The sequence below is a fragment of the Borostomias antarcticus genome (genome assembly GCF_949987555.1).
Source record: "Borostomias antarcticus genome assembly, chromosome: 34".
NCBI classification, from domain to species: Eukaryota; Metazoa; Chordata; class Actinopteri; order Stomiiformes; family Stomiidae; genus Borostomias; species Borostomias antarcticus.
In genome coordinates this window covers 5,029,276-5,049,953 of record NC_140267.1, presented here as the reverse complement: position 1 = coordinate 5,049,953, position 20,678 = coordinate 5,029,276, and the positions used below count along the sequence as shown (strand labels likewise).

The 20,678-nt window shown below is 46.4% G+C and overlaps 2 protein-coding genes across 2 annotated transcripts in view; both read left to right on the top strand.

The window, feature by feature from the left end:
* The first annotated feature begins 11,732 nt into the window (after positions 1-11,732).
* On the top strand, positions 11,733-15,951 carry mdh1ab (malate dehydrogenase 1Ab, NAD (soluble)). The gene is made up of 7 exons (XM_084460844.1): positions 11,733-11,811; positions 12,612-12,787; positions 14,081-14,203; positions 14,469-14,645; positions 15,069-15,182; positions 15,419-15,508; positions 15,622-15,951. The coding sequence occupies exons 1-7, from the start codon at positions 11,748-11,750 to the stop codon at positions 15,742-15,744; spliced, it is 867 nt and encodes a 288-aa protein (XP_084316970.1). The 5' UTR covers positions 11,733-11,747; the 3' UTR covers positions 15,745-15,951.
* A 1,658-nt stretch (positions 15,952-17,609) lies between these two features.
* The window catches only part of ugp2b (UDP-glucose pyrophosphorylase 2b), an 18,027-nt gene continuing 14,958 nt past the window's right edge, over positions 17,610-20,678 (top strand). Inside the window, exons 1-2 of the mRNA XM_084460842.1 lie at positions 17,610-17,918; positions 19,198-19,328. Coding sequence (XP_084316968.1) covers positions 17,900-17,918; positions 19,198-19,328 — 150 coding nt within the window. The 5' untranslated portion in view covers positions 17,610-17,899. The remainder of the gene's footprint in view (positions 17,919-19,197; positions 19,329-20,678) is intronic.

The window sequence follows — 20,678 nt, the reverse complement described above, 5'->3', positions numbered from 1 at the left end:
AACTAACTTGAATGCATATTTAGTCCACAACACACAGCTAATGTTAGCCTACATAACTACTAGCATCAGAAGACATGCACTAACTATGGTTACATCGCTAAATGTAGTTAGCTTCAGCAACAGAAAATATTTTCATTTCATAATTTCTCCCAGTCAGAAAATATGTTATATTCCATGTTAAATTCCATTGACTTATGCTAAAATGTTAGTGATCTATATATATTTTTTTTAACTTTTTGAGTCCTTCAGGAGGGGCGGGCCGCCCTCCAAGGCAATGCTAGGGGAAACGCTGTGTTTCTCAGCCAAGATGTGTGTGTGTGTGTGTGTGTGTGTGTGTGTAGACTGTATTTTCTCGTGCTGTTCTCCAGCCCTGCAGAGAGAGACAGTGCAAGCCGACACTCGGCCCCAATCAACCCCATCTCAGGTTTCTGGGGAACATCAAGGCAAAGTGGAGACAGAGAAACAGCCCTGAGCCCCCTGACCCCCCGGCCTCATCATCCTGAATGAGTTCCACAACCACCGCAGCGCCGGAGGAACGCACTGCTACTCCTGGAACAAAGTCATTCATAATAATGTGGGGTTCAACTGGACAAGGGGAAAGGGGACCGTCATCTCCCATCATGCATTGGCTACATTTAGCATGTTCTGCTCAGGGGACAGAAAGACTTGAGAGACACATTGATGGCATGATCAACATGAAACAAGTCCATCCTTGTTCGTTAATACGATTAAACAAATATAATATAATGCTTGTATTTATTATTTAAGTATTCATATTTTACATCGCGTTTTGAGCATCTGGAAAGGCGCCAAATAAAAACAATGTATTATTAGTATAAGAATATAAATTTTTATAATTATTTTAATATTATTTATTTTTAGACTGGAAATTGCATTCCATTGCTATTGTCCAACGCCTACCTAACTGATGATGAAATGTCTAACTTGGAACTATTGTACTCAAACAACCCTACTACTCTTATGGCCTTCGAGAGGCAAGTCACACACACCAACACGGCTCTACGCTGACACCCTGTGGCCTCTACAGGTCACTACACCTCACATCCAATTATTTGTCAGCATGGGAATCAAATCTCATTACAGACAGTGGGGAGGTTGTGTGACGCCTGGTCTGCGCTCGGCGCTAATCCTGAAAACATCTCTGACTCCTCACTTAGAGCAGAATACGACGGCAGCATGCGGCCCAGATACAGGGTGATGATGGCAGGGGATAGAGACAGGGTGATGTAATCAGCTACGGGCTATGTGGACAGTGTGTGTGTGTGTGTGTGTGTGTGTGTGCGTGTGTGTTATCAGGTAGTCTGTGAATTGCCAGGGCTGTTTGTGTAGAGAGGGAGATAAGGGTGATAGCTATGTGGGGGTTATCTGACAGCTAGGTTCAGACTGCAGGGTCAGTGACGGGCAGCCATAGGGGACGAGTCGTAGAGAGAGGAGGAGGAGGAGGAGGAGGAGGAGAAGGAGGAGGAGAGCATGGAGCTGAGATGAGATAAGAGGGGGGGAGGAGAGGTTGATAAAAATGGAATGGAGAAGTGGGGAGAGGGCTCAGGGAAGGAGAGGAGGGGAGAGAGGATAGAGGATAGAGGAGAGGAGGGAGGAGAGGAGGGAAGAGAGAGGAGAGGAGAGGAGGGAAGAGAGGAGGGAAGAGAGGAGAGGAGGGAGGAGAGGAAGGAGGAGAGAGGAGAGGAGAGGAGGGAAGAGAGAGGAGAGGAGGAAGGGAGGAAGAAGAGAAGAGGAGGGAGGAGAGGAGGGAGGAGAGGAGGAAGGAGGGAGGAGAGGAGGGAAGAGAGGAGAGGAGGGAGGAGAGGAGGGAGGAGAGGAGGGAAGAGAGGAGAGGAGAGGAGGGAGGAGAGGAGGGAAGAGAGGGAGGAGAGGAGGGAGGAGAGGAGGGAAGAGAGGTGGGGGAAATAATGGATTTTTAGATGCATCGCGATTCTGTCTTGAACGAATTTTTAAGTTCTGCGCTATTCACGTACAGTCATGGTGGCATGCTGTGTTCACACCGGGCGTGAATTTTTCCGACCGCGCGGCGAGTTCACATAGAAAGTCAATACAATTTGTGCAAACTGGGCAGCGGGCGGCATTTTGGTTTCTATGAAATGGAGGGGAAAAGAGAGCTGGAGAGCCACACGGTGTTCAAGCTGTGAAGAGATCAACTGAAGCATTTTGGAAACATGAGGCAGCATATTTAGCGTTTCCACCCGGGACTCAAGCGAGAGGAAAGGCAGCCGGCTGAAGCTGTTTCAGCTCAGAGAAGGATCGACCAGGCATTCATAGACAACAGAAAATTAATCTGTTTATTTTGATTAAGGATCATTACAAATACACTTTTTTTAAAGTAGCAAGTGCAGAAGTGAAAGATCATCGATAATCGTTTTATAATCGATAATCGTTTTATAATCGATAATCGTTTTGTAATCGAATCGTTGCCCTCTGAATCGATTTATAATTGAATCGTGAAGTGCACAGAGATTCCCCCCCCTATAAGAGAGGAGAGGAGGGAGGAGACGAGGGAGGAGAGGAGGGAAGAGAGGAGAGGAGGGAAGAGAGGAAAGAGAGGAATTTGAGAGCAAGTTTAGAGGAGAGGCCAGACATGAGAAGAGGGTGAATGTGGAGAGGGATATGAGGCTCTCCACTCTGTCACGCTTATCAAGATCCTCTCATGGCAGCTTGCCTTGCAGGTACTGGACCTATAGCCTACTGTGTGTGTGTGTGTGTGTGTGTGTGTGTGTGTGTGTGTGTGTGTTGTGATAGTTATTTTAGACTGGTGTAGTCCAAAGATTTACCAAGATACGTTCAAAAGGTTGAGTCTGGTTTATTGAATGAAATCAAATACTTGCGCAAGGACTTCCTGACAAACGCAGCAAAGGTGGTTCAGTCAGAGAAGTGAAGTCAGTCACTTCTGGCCTGGCTTATATTCAGTCAGAACACAGTTAAGTCTTTCTAGGATTTCATTGGCTGAGTTGTCTATGCGTCATCGTGAGGGGACGGATATCACACAGTGAAAGGAAGGAATGTGGGATGAAACTCGCTTTGAATAGAGACAAAGGTCTGTGTTTTACATTAGACTGAAACTGGGGTTTGCGGGGGACTTGGGGGGAGGTGATAATTACAAAGACAAAGGCTTAAGGTGTTTGGATGTAAATTCCTGGACAATCCCTCATTTGTGCCTGAACAGGCACACAAAAATAAAATCCAAACACAGTGTAAACAGTCAGCTATGCTATACATGTGGAAAGGAAATAATCTCTCCACTAGGTGGAAACTTTAATTATTTCCTCTCAACGTGCAAAATCACACACCTAAAACCCCTTGTTTCAGAAATTTGACAGGAAACAAGATAAAAAAATTGACATGATTATATACTATTTATAGTCTAAGAGTGGACAACCATTCACCAAAAAACAAACTTGATTTAACAAGGCAAAAAAAAGATAAAATGGTTACCAGTGTAAGAGGGGCAAAAAACCTCTTGGTCAATTTAGAGGAAAAACCCAAACTTATTTATCAACTCATGTTTCAACCATTGCAATTCTTGTAAACAAATATGATATTTTTCAGATTATTTCAAAGTTCATTCATTCTTGTGAGGAGGTGACCGGCAAGGTCAGTCTCCGATTGCTCATCAGAGGAGAGGAGAGTGTGGCGGTGACTGTCAAGGTCACTCTTGTTCACAGTGTATCCCAACAGTCATTTAGGTGGCACTTCTCTTTTGGGCAATAGAATGTCATTGGGGAATGCAAGGCGTCTTCTCTTCTAGATCGCAACTTCGATGTCGCGTTGCTTGAAATCAGTTATGTTCAATGTTAGTGTGTGCAGGTGTGTGCGTGTGTGGTGCATCTTGTGAGGAGGTGACCAGCAAGGTCATTTTTCCTCCGATTCCTCGTCAGAGGAGAGGACAGTGTGATGGCCCATGGTTTTGGCCTCTGAGCCCTCTGGTTCAGCTGCATTCTGATCTCCTGGTGTTTGCGATCCCTTGGTGGACCGTCCTCTGCTGCTTGGACCCGTCGGCAATGGCTTGCATGGGTCCAACGAAGTCCTCTCAGATCGCTGTCTGCGTGATGAGTAGAAACTGGTACGGCCCGAGCCACCTCGGCGAGTTCCAGCTCCTTCGTCTGTGGTCGTGGATTAGGACCCAATCCCCAGGAGAGATGTGATGCAGGAACCCCTCCTTAGCCTCAGGAAATGGCGGTCCTCACTCTGTTGGAGACATCTGTTAACATCCTCCGCCACCCCTGTTTTTGAAACATGATCTGGCCCGTGGGCTAGTTTGAAAGCATAATGAAAACATGAACGAGGTAGTACAGGTTTGTCATTAGGCCCTAGATACAGGTTAGTTTGGTGGTGGAAATGTGCACTTAGTCCTTCATTTCTTTTTCTCCGCAGGTGGAGCAGATGCTTGTAGGTCAGAAATGTAGGCTCTTGAACTGAACCCGGTCCATCTCTGTACTGCTCCACGTAGGACCGGCCCGGGTCGTGCTGCTGGAGGGCTCACCTTGGCGCTCCCGCCTCCAGCACAGGCTGATGAAGTGCTCCGTCTGTGGATCCACAGATGAGAGAGACAAACAGAGACAAAACAGAGCAAAAGAGAGTCCTCTGGTCTGGTCTCCCTGTTCCCTTCTTTGGTCAGGAACGGTTATTCAACAGTCTGTAGGAGATACTCAGAAACATGGTTAAGCGCAAGCTCCTGCTTTGGGGAAAAAATGTTGTTTATTCTGTCAGGAAAACTTAAACAGGGTGACTGTTCAAGTGTCATTTAGAGCCAGTCTGCAGTAGCCTACAGTGACATCAGGGGCAGCGTTAGAATGACTTCAACACGCCCAGTCCCCAGTCATGATCAAGGCAATTGGGTTTGGCTCTAGCATTTCTCTCACGATTTTATGAAAATAAAATACGCTATATTCTCGTCTCAACAAAACAACACCCCCTAAGGGTGAAAGCAAAAATTTCCTGAAGTCAGGATAAAAATAGAGATGGGGCAAAGAAAATGACACTAAAATGAACTGGCTTCATTTACAATTAACTAATCAAAAAAAAACTCCATCAAAGCTTCATTTGTATAGCTAAAATTTGTATATCTAAAACCTCCCTCTTCTGCATTTGAGGACAGAGTATTTGGGCACTGCTCCTGTTTCATACTTATCTGTCGCTCACAGTGAGTTGGTGACATGGCGTTGGTCTGCATCTCACGAACCCCAGATCGCCCATCTGTAGGGAAACAGGCCAGTAACCTCCATCTCCACCTCCGGTCTGTGCCCGTCTCCTGGTTCGGCATTCGCCCATCACTCCCGGAACGACAGTTGTCTGTAAAAAACCACTCAGAAAAAAAACACTCAGGCCCGATGAATGTGCCTCAAACTATAAACATGAGATATTTAACATAACCATTTAAAAAATATAATTGGGTTATGAGATGCTGCATTCAGATTAAGACACTAGCAACCCTTATCTATTCCCCCCACTATTATGCACAACCCTTATGTCTTAAGCTACATATCAGAAAGAGAGACAAAACAAACAGTTAAAACAGACAAACAGCAGGTCCCAAGCAGTCCCCAGGAAGGCATGATCCAGGCTTCTCAAAGACCTGCCGCCCAGGGTCCATAGCACCTGAAAATTAAGACTCAAAACACAGACTGGGTTCAATAGCAGAGGAGAAGGCCTAATGCCAGCTCCTCAAAAAACACATTATCATTATATGAATGAAAATTCATACAGTAGAAATGCATAAAACGAACAGCTTATGGCCATTCATTGACTATTGAAACAACACTCCTGAATCAAACACCTATTCAACCCTGTCAGACTTTTGAGTTCGCTCTACATCTATTTTATCCTGTTTATTTACCTTAAAAATTAAAACTCTCTATCTTGGCTAGTTTAAAAATCTCCCTTATGGGTTGTTCAAGGGAAACTCCAGCAGGTGGCGCTCGACTTCAAAATCGGAGGCTCTTCCTTCCGGACCTGTTCGGACAAATACCTCGTAGAAAGAAGGGGCGTGGCTAATGGCGCAACAAGTCGAGGGGGGGAATCTAATTTTAAATCAGAGTTATTCTGCTGGGGAAATGGTGGAGACTGTTTGCTGAATCTCCTTATCTTTCCTTCCTGACCTAAAAAAAAAAACTCTCTCGTTCTACTCTCCCAAATCTTAAAAACAGACCAGTCTAGAGAAGTAACAGGCTTTTCCCTTAACCCTCTAGCTGAGCCCGAATCTTAGAATTTAACACTAAAAATGTCAGATGTGGATGTAAGAAATCGAAAATGCTTTAGCACATAACGAAATTCTGCCAACAAACGCTCGCAGAGTAATGCTTCAGCGCAACAATCTCCTCAGGCTAGCAGTAGAATCCTGTGACCTCCTCTAGCCCTATGTTATTAGCCGGGGTTACAGGGACACCTAGTGGTGCTCCCAAAATGTTGCATGTATGACCCGGAAGTTGTCTTTGGCAGCGCGGGGAAATTTAAAGAAACAACGTCCCTAATAACAGCCTAGAAACCCCAAAACAGCAATGAAAGGAAACCTTATGGTTAACTCACGGCGGTAAAGAATACAATTTCGAAAGAAACACACATTAAGACACATTAAATTCGCTTAGTACTCACCTAGTCAGCGAAGTGCTTTGTTCTCCCTCTGGCTCAAGGCGGATCACCGGGAGTTGTTTTCCGGCGTCTCCTAGGCAACCAGTTAGCTAGCCTACTGGGAATCTAGCAGAATTTTAACAGTCTAAAAAGGGTACAAAACAATACTTTACCTGGATCCATGGCGCGCATAACAAACAATTATCAAGAGCCGAGGCTCAAACAGTGAACACATAAGACGACCAACCCCCCGTGCACATGCAAGAGAGAACGTAGCAGACACACGGGAACGCAAACAAAGGATGACCAAACGACGACCAAAACCGACTAATATACGACTTAACCCACAAACATGAAACAAAGGCCCACGTTTACAACAAAACACTCTCGGCTGCACTAGCAATTTGGTCCAGGCTAAACCATGATGTCTAGATCCTACCAAATATGTACAGCCCCTCTGGTTAAAATCTCTACCAGAAAACGCGGATTGCAAAACTCTCAATTCCGCCCTGTAGCTACATCTCCATTGAGCAAAACTCTCTCAACGTGCTCGCGGTTAAAACTCTCCGCGACCGGCCAAAAGGAGTTACTTACTAAATACCCACGCTGGGGTTTTCCGTTTTCAAACAATCCAGACCAACAAGCTGAACCAAATCAAGGCAAATACAACTCAACCCATAAGAGGGTTCGTTTAAACGTACCTGTGAGCTTCAAGAATCCAGTGTAAGAACTGAGGAAATAATCTCAACGTGCGCTCTAGCGCAAGAGAGAAAATTGATTTTCCAACGCCCACTATGGACCCGACACGTCTGCCGATCAGTCCCATCCACTGGAATCCCGAAGCAACCGCAGGCAGTGCTCCCATTCCCGTTCGCCAAAACTGTGATAGTTATTTTAGACTGGTGTAGTCCAAAGATTTACCAAGATACGTTCAAAAGGTTGAGTCTGGTTTATTGAATGAAATCAAATACTTGCGCAAGGACTTCCTGACAAACGCAGCAAAGGTGGTTCAGTCAGAGAAGTGAAGTCAGTCACTTCTGGCCTGGCTTATATTCAGTCAGAACACAGTTAAGTCTTTCTAGGATTTCATTGGCTGAGTTGTCTATGCGTCATCGTGAGGGGACGGATATCACACAGTGAAAGGAAGGAATGTGGGATGAAACTCGCTTTGAATAGAGACAAAGGTCTGTGTTTTACATTAGACTGAAACTGGGGTTTGCGGGGGACTTGGGGGGAGGTGATAATTACAAAGACAAAGGCTTAAGGTGTTTGGATGTAAATTCCTGGACAGTGTGTGTGTGTGTGTGTGTGTGTCCGTGTGTGAGAACAATCGCAGTTCACATCAATTCATGTGGCTCCAGGTTTCAGCTACTGAAAAATGTACTGCAATGGAAGCTGTAAGTAATTTACAAGCCGAGACAAGATCTGTATAAAACTATGTGAAAGGCTCAGACACAATGATAAGCATAAGATATGCTATGCTTTTAAACCTGTAGCACTCTGAGATTTTTAAATGAAAAGTGTGTTACAAATAAAATGTATTCTTCTTATTATTATTATTATTATTATTAACTACTGGAGTTGTAGTTACAAACAGGGAAAACTCTGCCCACTGCGGAGAAGTGGTCGGCCGGCCGTGCTGCCTGCAAAGACCCAGACCGCCAGGGGTCAAAGAGGTGTAACATGAACGCCCTGGGTCTTTGTTAGACTGATGTAATGAGCCTGTAATGAAGTTGTCCATTATTCACAGCATGGATCAGCTGTCATCTGGATGAAACAGGGGGGCTTCGTCCCAGTACATGGGGGACAGGGGTGGTCTGACACACAACGGCTGTGGACTAATGAAGCTCTTATGATTCCTAGAACTATGAGAGGGATGTGACAATTATGATATTACCATTATTGATCCACTTTTTGCCCAAGATATGACTGGTTATTACATAGGCAGACGTCCAAACTAAGGGTTCCAACAAGCAAGGCAGAGTTTCATATTAATCTAATATTATATATTAAACTACTCGTCGTCACTGTAAATGAGGGCAACCTCAGTGTCCTTCGAGTTTAAATAAAGGTTATTGATTGATTGATTGATTGATTGATTGATAATCAACTGATTTGCAATTTGTCGTAGGTTGCTTACTTGCTAGTCAACTCTGGCTGTTATTGTGGAGTGAAATGTCTCTCTCTAGCTCTCTCTCTAGTTCTCTCTCTAGCTCTCTCTCTAGTTCTCTCTCTAGCTCTCTCTAGTTCTCTCTCTAGTTCTCTCTCTAGCTCTCTCTCTAGCTCTCTCTCTAGTTCTCTCTCTAGTTCTCTCTCTAGCTCTCTCTCTAGTTCTCTCTCTAGTTCTCTCTCTAGCTCTCTCTCTAGTTCTCTCTCTAGCTCTCTCTCTAGTTCTCTCTCTAGTTCTCTCTCTAGCTCTCTCTAGTTCTCTCTCTAGCTCTCTCTCTAGTTCTCTCTCTAGTTCTCTCTCTAGTTCTCTCTCAAACAAGCACACAGAAAAACACAGGACAGTTATTACTACAATTGTAAGAAAAAGCTATGCATCACATTTTACAGGTAATAAGTGATAAACTTCACTTTTCTTACCTTCTTATTTTCTCATGTTCAGTGAAAGGCACTTTGTGGAGAGAAAGACACACTCAGAATGATTGATGGTTTTTGTCCACCCTAACTAGTGCTCAACAAACTACACTTCCAACAACTCATTTCGTATTAAAGTTCACATTACTGATGCTTGTATGAGTTTTCTAGCCGGGTAAATCTGGCTAATGTACCCTAGCATGCTAGGTTACTAGCTAGTGCACTAGCTAGCATTCTGAATGGGGTGTGTACTTACTACAGTAAATAGTATGCTTGTTTCTAGGCAACACAATGCCCTGCTGCATCTGGTGCTAATAACGTATACTAGCTGGTATTTGAAAACATACAGCTCATTTTATTATTAGTTTTTCGAAGAATGGGTATATATCATACGGACTTTGACCGTTATGTATAGCTAACTACCATAAAAACGGAGTTGTTTATCATGCCTGTTGCTTAGGGTTGTATTTACCTCATCACGGAGCTTCAAGCATCTCTGGATGTTCTCGCGAGGGTTGACCCGGGGTTTGAGGAGCTTCAAGCATCTCTGGATGTTCTCGCGAGGGTTGACCCGGGGTTTGAGAAGCTTCAAGCATCTCTGGATGTTCTCGCGAGGGTTGACCCGGGGTTTGAGAAGCTTCAAGCATCTCTGGATGTTCTCGCGAGGGTTGACCCGGGGTTTGAGAACTCGCAATTGTTTCTAATTTTTTTGGTCAAAACATTCAATTCCAATTTCCCAATCGAAGCTGATTGAACATCCTTGGTGTTTTGTTATGGTTAATTCTTGTTATGGTTAGTTCTGTACATGTATAAACTGTAGTCGGTAACCCTCAGAAACACATTTTTCCAACGGCCTCCGAGCCTGATGCGCATGCGCAGAACGCTAAATCTGGTTGTACCGGTACCACGTGACCAGTCTGGATCAGAGAATCAGGGGTGACTCTCGTAGGACCTCAGTCCAAACCAACGCACGACAATGGTGAGTAACCACATAAAAGTTGTATTAAAGATGTTTTATAAACTGCTATTCTACCCACCTCTGCAAAAACGATCTAGCTCTCTTATCGGATCAACTTATCCCAGCTTACGTTAGCACTAACACTAGACTGACTAGCTAATCTACCCAGCAACACGTTAACGTTAACTATCTTCAAGTTCAAGCGTAGTTAGTGTACGTTACGTTATAAAGGAACGTAAGTTACGTTACGTTATAAAGGAACGTAAGTGACACGAGCTCCAACAAGGTGTTCTTATTGTGTTGCTATCAGGAATTAATATCTGTATTTCTAATAAGTTAGACACTCTGTTGGCATTGTCACGGGTAGCATTGTCACGGGTAGCATTGTCACGGGTACCATTGTAACGGTTGGTAAATGTGTGAATGAATGATAAAGATGAGGCGCCTCCTAAAATACTCCCGCGTGTTGCGTCATCGAGCCGTTAAGGTCAGGTGGCGCGTGGTCTATTTTTAAATTAAATACTCCCGCGTGTTGCGTCATGGAGCCGTTAAGCTCGGGTGGCGCGTGGTCTATTTTTAAATTAAATCATGTCCAAGCACGTGCGCTCTTAAACCCAAGTGGCCTGAACACCTAGAACTGGAGTGGCACCATCCCTTTCTTTCTTTCTTTCTTTCTTTCTTTCTTTCTTTCAAGCACGTGCGCTCTTAAGTCCCAAGTGGCCTGAACACCTACAACTGGAGTGGCACCATCCCTTTCTTTCTTTCTTTCTTTCTTTCTTTCTTTCTTTCTTTCTTTCTTTCTTTCTTTCTCCTTCCCCCAAACACTTGTCTTGCAGTAGGTTATCAGTTCTTCTAGTACCAGTCAATGATGCTCAATTCATTGTGGTTGTACATAATATTCCCCTTCCTCTTCCAACTGTCCCTTTCCAAAGAAGAGGGGAAAAGAGGGTGAAAGTAGAATAAATATTCTCACTGATCTGTTCTTATCTTGCAGTCTGAACCTATCAGAGTTTTGGTGACCGGTGCTGCCGGGCAGATTGCCTATTCCCTCCTCTTCAGCATCGCCAAGGGAGATGTCTTCGGTAAAGATCAGGTAAAAAGGGGCTTTGGTTTTTACTGGTGTAACGTCCCATCTGGGCTATGATGTCATACTTTATTGGCTGATTATTGGTGAAAACTCATGTCACAGGTTTCCAGGTTAAATTCCAGTATCGTGAATTCCATAGTTGTTGTGTGCTGAATTGGTTCTGGTGTGTTGGTTCCATGCTGATTTGGTTCTGGTGTGTTGGTTCCATGCTGATTTGGTTCTGGTGTGTTGGTTCCATGCTTAATTGGTTCTGGTGTGTTGGTTCCATGCTGAATTGGTTCTGGTGTGTTGGTTCCATGCTGATTTGGTTCTGGTGTGTTGGTTCCATGCTTAATTGGTTCTGGTGTGTTGGTTCCATGCTGAATTGGTTCTGGTGTGTTGGTTCCATGCTGATTTGGTTCTGGTGTGTTGGTTCCATGCTGATTTGGTTCCCGTGTGTTGGTTCCATGCTGAATTGGTTCTGGTGTGTTGGTTCCATCCTTCCTCTCACAGCCCATCATCCTGGTACTTCTGGACATCACCCCCATGCTGCCCGTCCTCGACGGCGTCGTCATGGAGATGCAGGACTGTGCCCTCCCACTTCTGAGAGGTAACCATGACGACTCGGACGGGGTCAACATTCTGGGCACATTCATGTTTTACCTGAACAAAGTTTTCAATTAGCAAATATGCACAACGGGCGGAAGACTTATGTAGGTAATGTTAATTTAATAAGCTCGGTTGCATTAGTTTTGTTTGTATTGTAGCTGCAATTTATTTGCTAATAAATGATGGAATAGGCAATGGGGTAGGGGTCAGGAAAAATGTGATCATGTAAAAATGGAGGAATTGGTATTGGAGTGTCTCTGGTTGGAGTTAATTAATTATTCCTTCACACAGATGTTGTGTGGTCGGTAGGACTGGCCGACACCAAATTCCGAGCGTGAGAAAGCAGATTTGTGATTGGTCGGTTGGGGTAACTGAGCGCCTGTCTTGTTACAGTAACCACAATGATGCGGCTTTAGTCGTGAGGCGCCATTTTGCACCACCTCCATTGTGACCTGGTGTTTTTCCTTTGAAATGGTCGTCCTGGGCTTTGTTAGTGCTGTTTTGTTTTGAAGACAGTGCAGTGCTACCAGCAGAGCAGCGTTGAACACAGGCAGGTGGGGCCACCGGCCCCCACCAGGTCTGGGGCTCAAAGGATATTTCACTTCAAATTCCCCAAACTTTATTTTTTTTTTCCGACCTGAACAGGCGACATACAATTGAGCATACATTTCAGCATCTGTGTCTAATCAGCTAGTTCAACTTGAAAGGAAATGTTTGATTTGCTTTTATTTTCCCTTTGTCAACGGACAGAGCATCAATGACGGAGCGTAAATGTGTTGGTTGTGCTGTGTGTTTTGGCAGAGGTCATTCCCACTGACCAGGAGGAGGTGGCCTTCAAAGACCTGGACGCGGCCATCCTGGTGGGCTCCATGCCCCGGAGGGACGGCATGGAGAGGAAGGACCTGCTGAAGGCCAACGTGTCCATCTTCAAGAGTCAGGGAGCCGCCTTGGAGAAGTACGCCAAGAAGACCGTCAAGGTGAGTCCATCGTTGGTGACCGGACCAACACTGGAGCTTCCGTTGAGAAGGGGTCAGTTGAGTTGAGAAGGGGTCAGTTGAGTTGTGAAGGGGTCAGTTGAGTTGAGAAGGGGTCAGTTGAGTTGAGAAGGGGTCAGTTGAGTTGTGAAGGGGTCAGTTGAGTTGAGAAGGGGTCAGTTGAGTTGTGAAGGGGTCAGTTGAGTTGTGAAGGGGTCAGTTGAGTTGTGAAGGGGTCAGTCGAGTTGTGAAGGGGTCAGTTGAGTTGAGAAGGGGTCAGTTGAGTTGAGAAGGGGTCAGTTGAGTTGAGAAGGGGTCAGTTGAGTTGTGAAGGGGTCAGTTGAGTTGTATGTGTGCGCCAAGAAACCTGTAGGGGGATTTAGAGAAGTAGGTAGCTACTGTACCGAAGTAGCTAGCACCTATCTGAAGACTGTGTATCGATGCACTTTTGGATTTATTGTGTTGAATGTGACTCTACTGTGTCTATCTAGTGTACTGTTGGCATGAATTCATTCTTCCACTTCAGAACATCCTGGGAGTGTTCATACTGGGAGTGTTCATCTTTTATCTTGTCACTTTACATACATCACTATACATCACTTTTTACATACATCACTGTCTACAGTTGTCTCTTGTTAGGAGGTCTGCTTGATGAGATTGGCCTCATGATGAGCGAAGGCCGTGTGCAGGATGGTGGCGTGCTCTTAAGCTTCATTGACATTTCATAGGTGATCTTCTGCAGATCTTCTGCCGGGATGCTAATGTCATACAGAGCAACGGAGCCTGAATGCCAAGCCTGGCGTTGTAGCGGGGTTCTGGCGCGGGGTCGTGGCGGGGGACACGCAGGGGCGGTAGAATGTGGGCGCGTGCCGTTGGAGCTGCACATCCAGAGGCCTCAGCTGCAGTCACGCTGACCCTGCATGTGCTGCGCCCTTGTCAGTCAGATTGACAGGCGAGTGTGTGTGTGGCATTTGTCGGGCAATGCCCCCGTCACAAGCCCCCCCCTCCCTCCCCGGTGACCTTGTGTGAAAGACATTGGTGGTTAAGTCGTCTCTAGGTGTCAAGGTTGACTACAGGACTCTGGGGCCTTGATGTTTCGTCACGTACAGTCCCACTATTATTTGTCCTCACGGAGGCGAGGGGGGAGGAAGACTTTTCTGTTTCTTCTCGTGATGTTCTCTGACCTTAACGCTTGGTTTGAGATGAGGGGTTCCAGGTTTTATGGTTGTGTGTGATGTGAAGCAGAGTCGTGTCACTACGAGGCCACCTCTCGGTCTGAATGTGACTCTCTTCCAGGTCCTGGTTGTGGGGAACCCAGCCAACACCAACTGCCTGATCGCAGCCAAGTCCGCCCCCTCCATCCCCAAGGAGAACTTCTCCTGCCTGACCCGTCTGGACCACAACCGGGCTCGCTCTCAGGTGTGTGTGTGTGTGTGTGTGTGTGTGTGTGTGTGTGTGTGTGTGTGTGTGTGTGCGTAGTTAGTAATGGTTGTTATCTTGGTAGATCTTCTTGGATGTGGAAACCCAATCAAACTACTGAGCAACTTATTTCTTTTTCCAATGCTCCTCGCTTGGCCTACCCATCTGGGCCTAACGACCAGTAATCCAGATTAAAATCCCCCCCAAGCAAGAAAGCAGGTTTATAATCCACTAATCCCCTTCCTCTTGCCCTCCCATCCTCTAGGTGGCGATGCGCTGTGGCGTGCCAGCCACCCATGTGAAGAACGTGATCATCTGGGGGAACCACTCGTCCACGCAGTACCCCGACGTGCATCACTGCAAGGTCAACATGGCGGGCAGTGACCTGGCCTGCTTCGAAGCAGTGAAGGATGACGCTTGGCTCAAAGGAGACTTCATCTCCGTGAGTCTACATTACCTCGGGGTCATGGGTGCCCGTTGGGGGTTAAAGGGGAACCACTGTGACCTCTAACCTTGCCCACCTCATCACATGCGGGGCGGCTTCCATGCCACGTGATGTGGGCACTAGCTAATGTGTGTAGCTTGGCTAACCCTCCTTCTCTTCCCAGGCTAGACCGTGGGCTAGGGGCAGATGTGTGCTAGGGGCAGATGTGTGCTAGGGGCAGATGTGGGCTAGGGGCAGATGTGGGCCGGGGGCAGATGTGGGCTGGGGGCAGATGTGGTCCAGGGGCAGATGTGGGCCAGGGGCAGATGTGGGCTAGGGGCAGATGTGGGCCAGGGGCAGATGTGGGCCAGGGGCAGATGTGTGCTAGGGGCAGTTGTGGGCTAGGGGCAGATGTGCCTGGCTAACCTCCTTCTCTTCCAGACGGTGCAGCAGAGGGGGGCGGCGGTCATCAAGGCCAGGAAGCTGTCCAGCGCCATGTCTGCAGCCAAGGCCATCTGTGACCACATGAGGGACATCTGGACCGGGACGCCCGAGGTCAGTACCGGCCCGGGGGCAGATGGGGGATCAGTACCGGCCCGGGGGCAGATGGGGGATCAGTACCGGCCCGGGGGAAGAATCTTTAAAATGGTTCTGTAGGGAATCTTTAGACTGGTTCTGTAGGGAATCTTTAGACTGGTTCTGTTAGGAACCTTTAGAGTGGTTCTGTAGGGAATCTTGAGTCAGGGTTCTTGTTCCTGGGTGTTCACTGCTCTTCCTCTTTGTTCTTCCAGGGAGAGTTCATCTCTATGGGCGTCTACTCAACTGGCAACGCCTACGGCGTCCCCACCGACCTCATCTACTCATTCCCTGTCCAGATCAAGGTGCGGCCTGAACTTGGTTCACTGTATTCTGCTCATGTTGTTGCATCTTAAATGTGCTCCTTAAACTCTTTCTAACGCCAGTAAGAGGAAATCACTTTATTTTTCCCTCACAGGACAAGACCTGGAAGATTGTGGACGGGCTCGATATCAATGACTTCTCCCGCAGCAAGATGGAGGAGACGGCCAAGGAGCTGGTGGAGGAGAGAGACACTGCTGTCTCCTTCCTGGGCGTCTGACTAGAACCCCAACGACCAAGACAGCATCACTTAGACACTCCCAGTTTCCCGGAATCACGCCTGTGACATCACTGCTCTGCTGCTGAGTGTGTGTGTGTGTGTGTGTGCCGGTGTGTGTGCACACTCGTCACACTTCTTCACCTGATTAAAAGAAGGTTGCGCACATCTTGACAGCTTCCTGTTCGGCAGCAGAAAACCCATGGAGGATTGTTACAAGTAGTTGAAGTTGCACTAGGTCTACAATCACTGTAACAGTTCATTGTTTTGGTGTCGGGCAATAAACCAGCAAATGATGTACTCTTTATTGTTTGTAGATTAACTTTATTTTATGAAAAATATTCTAAATTGAATGGGTTACTTGCCATCTTGAGTTATGGTTTTGTGAATGGTTTGCTTTAGTATGCAGTTCAGATGTTCTCCATCAGGAGGCTACTATTATGGGCTGGACAATGATCACATCACGTTTTCATGACACAGTTCTGCCACTAGGGGGCAGTGCATCCTAATGTGTATTTCATGGACCGGTGGGACACAGATTGTGATCTAAATTATGCCCGAATTCACTCCAGATTAGGGAAAAAAATAAGTATATCCTCTTCTGACTTCCTCAGTGTGTTAAATAAACGACAAAGTTTCTGTGCAAGAAAAACTACCCCACTTTTTTCTTATTTCGGGTGTGAATTTAACATGATTATAGTAGTAGCCTACTATTTTGGCATCCCTGGCACAATTCATCCTGCATTGGTTCTGCAATACAACCCTTCAATCAGCATCATTTGTCTGATTTGTTTTACATTCTTCATATTAGTTATAAAATAAAATGGGACAGGTTTAGTGAAACCGAGGCTTCTCCAGAGCGGACGTGGCAGGGACCCGTTGGTGGTTTCATCCGGGCTCTTCGCTGGGAGGCGGAACCTTGTCTGAAGCTGCGTTTTCATTGGCTGGTACCTTTAAACAAGAGCTCTGATTCGTCCTCGCATTCCACCACGAGACGAGTTTATTGTTAACTAATTTAAGAACTCATAATTCCTAATTTTGTGAATTACGAAATTGTCTGCAGTGTTGAATTATTTCAGAAATTTGCATCAGTAATATTTATGGTTTAACCATTTTTCTTATGTCCGCGGTTCGTGGTCACTCAGCCCTGGACCAATCCCACGGTCCTTCTCTCAGCATCCTGCAACCACACAGTAAGGAAAAATACTATTATTCACTGAATATATCACAATGTATAGCCTAGATATATCCTATGCATAGTTTGAATTTCAATTTGTGGGTGCAATGTCATGAAATTGCTGTCATCAGAGCTGATTAGCCTAGAATAAACTGCTTCATTCGCAGTTAACATGGGTCTCAAATGTCACCATTTAGTGGATTATATAATCTGCAACACATTCAAGCGAGTTTACAGGTTTGCAACAGTGGATCGGCATGATTTTCTTCGTGTAAATGTAAAAAACCCTTCATTTCCGCATGTGGCTTGTTTTTAATTTGATCTTATTGCTTTTGGATGGTTCGAGTGTAAACGCGTGTATGAGCCGGTTGAGCTCCTAGACTGTACCTGGATGTAGATAATCTAATCTAGATTGACCTGGATGTAGATAATCTAATCTAGATTGACCGGTGTGTTTGAATGTGTCCCTGGGAGAGGAGGAGGGGGCGAGGCACCAGAGAGAGAGCCAAGGAGAGACCATGTTTGAGTAAGCTAAGAGAATGTGACGTGGTTTGTTGGTCTTGGAAAGGGGCCGACCCGAGAAGCAGTAAAACATCCAGGGATTGCTCAACTGATCTGGGATCATTCGGTCCGAGGCGAGAGATCAGCTGTGATCGGATGAAGGGTCCTTTACCAGCACAGAGATGAAGGTGCAGAGACGGATGGTTCAGTCCTTCAGATAGTTGGCCATGGAAAACACCGATGAATGAATGAAGATTGGAGATACATCGAGATTATTTTTTATATTTTTTATTGTATATACTACTTTGGAATTGTATGGGTCTTTCTCTATTTCATCTCAATTGCTATAGCAGCCTACTTTGCATTTGGTTGTCTGGGGAGGATTTTCATTGAAGGATTTCTGTCCATTGGATTTATAGGAACTTAATGTTCCTCACTTGATCACATTTCATTGCCAGTTGGATACTTCCTCTGTCAGATATGACACTTTATGTTGAAGGTAAGTGATGGTTTGGAGGTGAGGTTTCTACCAAACTTCTACTGATATCCCAACCATATGAGTTGAGACTTTATTATCTAAGAGGGGTCTCATCCTTTTTCCCTAGCAAGGGATTCATGACTGTACTAGCAGGATTCAAGGTTGGAATTTCAACTTCTCAACTTTTCACCAGACCAAGTTTAGACCAGCCATGTTTCAGTGTAGAACAGGACAAAATAAAAACTGTTGATCATCATTGTGTAACTTCATTCATAGAGTCTCTTATTAAGATTCAGCTGTCAGAAACAGAATACACTCACCACAGTGTCATGAAAAACCCCCCCAATTCATTTCATGACCCCCACCAACAAAGTTTCTAGAAGAACACAGTCTTTAGTCAAGAGGATGTGTCGTCTAACACCTCTGATTTTAGACAATGAGAAGTATGACATGGGAAAGTGAGCAGTCAGGACAAAGTCTGGTTTCCTGGTGGGAGGATCTCACCATGTTTATTACTCCTCTCTGATCTCTCTCCGCTGGGCTCGCTGGGCGCCCGCCTCCACCACACCGTTGGAAATTATGTTTAATAAAATCCAATATAAATCTTTGTCTTATATTGACTAACTGGCCAACATCTGTTTTCAGTCAGACGTGCTGATGCCAGTGCGTGATGGAGCCAAGTGAACGCTAGAATAACACGAGAACATTTAGAAATGGTTCAGTTATGTTTTCTGTCTTGACTGACGCGCTACCTAGAAGAAAAAAGACGTCGTGTTTTTGAAGCTGTCTCTCATTTCTCTGCTTGGCAGCAACACAGAGCCCGTTTGTGAGAAGCGGGGTGGTGGTGAGGTTACCCCAGACTCTCCTACCCTAGTCTCACCTACCCCAGACTCACCTACCCCAGACTCACCTACCCCAGTCTCCTACTGTCTGAGGACTAGTTACCCCAGACTCTCCTACTGAGGACTATAGTTACCCCAGATTCTCCTACTGTCTGAGGACTATAGTTACCCCAGACTCTCCTACTGAGGACTATAGTTACCCCAGTCTCACCTACTGAGGACTAGTTACCCCAGACTCACCTGTCTGAGGACTATAGTTACCCCAGTCTCCTACTGTCTGAGGACTATAGGGCATCAACACTTCATATCCTGCAGAAACCCCATCTGGAGCGGGGCAGTGAACCGTGGCGTTTCTCACGGCTTGTTATCGTATCTTATCTGTCATCTACAGGTGCGGTCGATCATTATATCAGCTGTTTATGTCAATCGTTGTGTGATTGGCTGTGCTTCCGGTGCAGGTCTGTCGAAGGGCGTGGCCAACGGTGGGATGGCCCAGTTTCAGGAAGTGATGCGGCAGCAGCTGGAGAGCTCCATGCACGCCGAGCTGGAGAAGCTGCTGGACACCACCGCCACCGGGGCGGAGAGAGAGGTGCACACGCACACACACTCACACCCTCACTCACACACTCTCACACACTCTCTCTCTCACACACACACACACACACACACACACACACACACACACACACACACACACACACACACTGCCCTCCACACACCCCCACCCTCTCTCTGTCTCTCCCTGTCTCTCTCCCTCTCTCTCCCTGTCTCTCTCCCTCTCTCTCCCTGTCTCTCTCCCTGTCTCTCTCCCTGTCTCTCTCCCTGTCTCTCTCCCTCTCTCCCTGTCTCTCCCTGTCTCTCTCCCTGTCTCTCTCCCTCTCTCCCTGTCTCTCCCTGTCTCTCTCCCTGTCTCTCTCCCTCTCTCCCTGTCTCTCTCCCTGTCTCTCCCTGTCTCTCTCCCTGTCTCTCTCCCTCTCTCCCTGTCTCTCTTCCTGTCTCTCTCTGTCTCTCCCTGTCTCTCTCTCTCCTCTCTCCCTCTCTCCCTGTCTCTCTCTGTCTCTACCTGTCTCTCCCTGTCTCTCTCTCTCTCCCTGTCTCTCCCTGTCTCTCTCCCTGTCTCTCTCTGTCTCTAACTGTCTCTCCCTGTCTCTCTCTCTCTCCCTGTCTCTCCCTGTCTCTCCCTGTCTCTCTCTCTCTCCCTGTCTCTCCCTGTCTCTTTCCCTGTCTCTCTCTCGGTCTCTCCCTGTCTCTCCCTGTCTCTTTCCCTGTCTCTCTCTCGGTCTCTCCCTGTCTCTCTCTCTGTCTCTCCCTGTCTCTCTCCCTGTCTCTCTCCCTCTCTCCCTGTCTCTCTCCCTCTCTCCCCTGTCTGGTCTCTCTGAGCAGGTGGTAGTGATTAGGAGGGTGGAGGTCCCAGAGTCAAAGAAGGGGAAACACAGGAGTGACACATACTGTACCGCCATGTCAAAGAGAGCCCCTCCCTTAAGACTGTCTCTCTTTATCACTCTCTCTCTCTCTCTCTCTCTCTCTCTCTCTCTCTCTCACTCTCTGTCTCTCTCTCTCTCACTCTCTCTCTCTCTCTCTCTCTCTCTCTCTCACTCTCTGTCTCTCTCTCTCTCACTCTCTCTCTCTCTCTCTCTCTCTCTCTCTCTCTCTCTCTCTCTCTCACACACACACACACACACACACACACACACTCACCTAGTTTTCACGCTGTGGATGATCTGCTATTACCTGCTATAAACTGTCAATATTATTATCCATCCCCTTCCTTAAAGACCATATTCATGCCTCTTCAAGCACATCGCAAACTGTGTTCAGCCAATGTTCAGTCTACCTGTGTTGTCTGTTCAAGTACCACTGTTTCTTCTAAGAAAGTAAACAAGCTCAACCCTAACACCGTGTGTTCAGGTGTCCAGGAAGGACTTTGATCTAACCCTAA

Excerpts from the sequence above, each read along its gene's own strand:
- mdh1ab (XM_084460844.1), top strand. The coding sequence starts at position 11,748 with ATGCTGCCCGTCCTCGACGGCGTCGTCATGGAGATGCAGGACTGTGCC. Across the intron at positions 12,788-14,080 it reads ACGCCAAGAAGACCGTCAAG|GTCCTGGTTGTGGGGAACCC; the intron begins GTGAGTCCATCG and ends ACTCTCTTCCAG. Across the intron at positions 15,183-15,418 it reads TCTGGACCGGGACGCCCGAG|GGAGAGTTCATCTCTATGGG; the intron begins GTCAGTACCGGC and ends TTGTTCTTCCAG.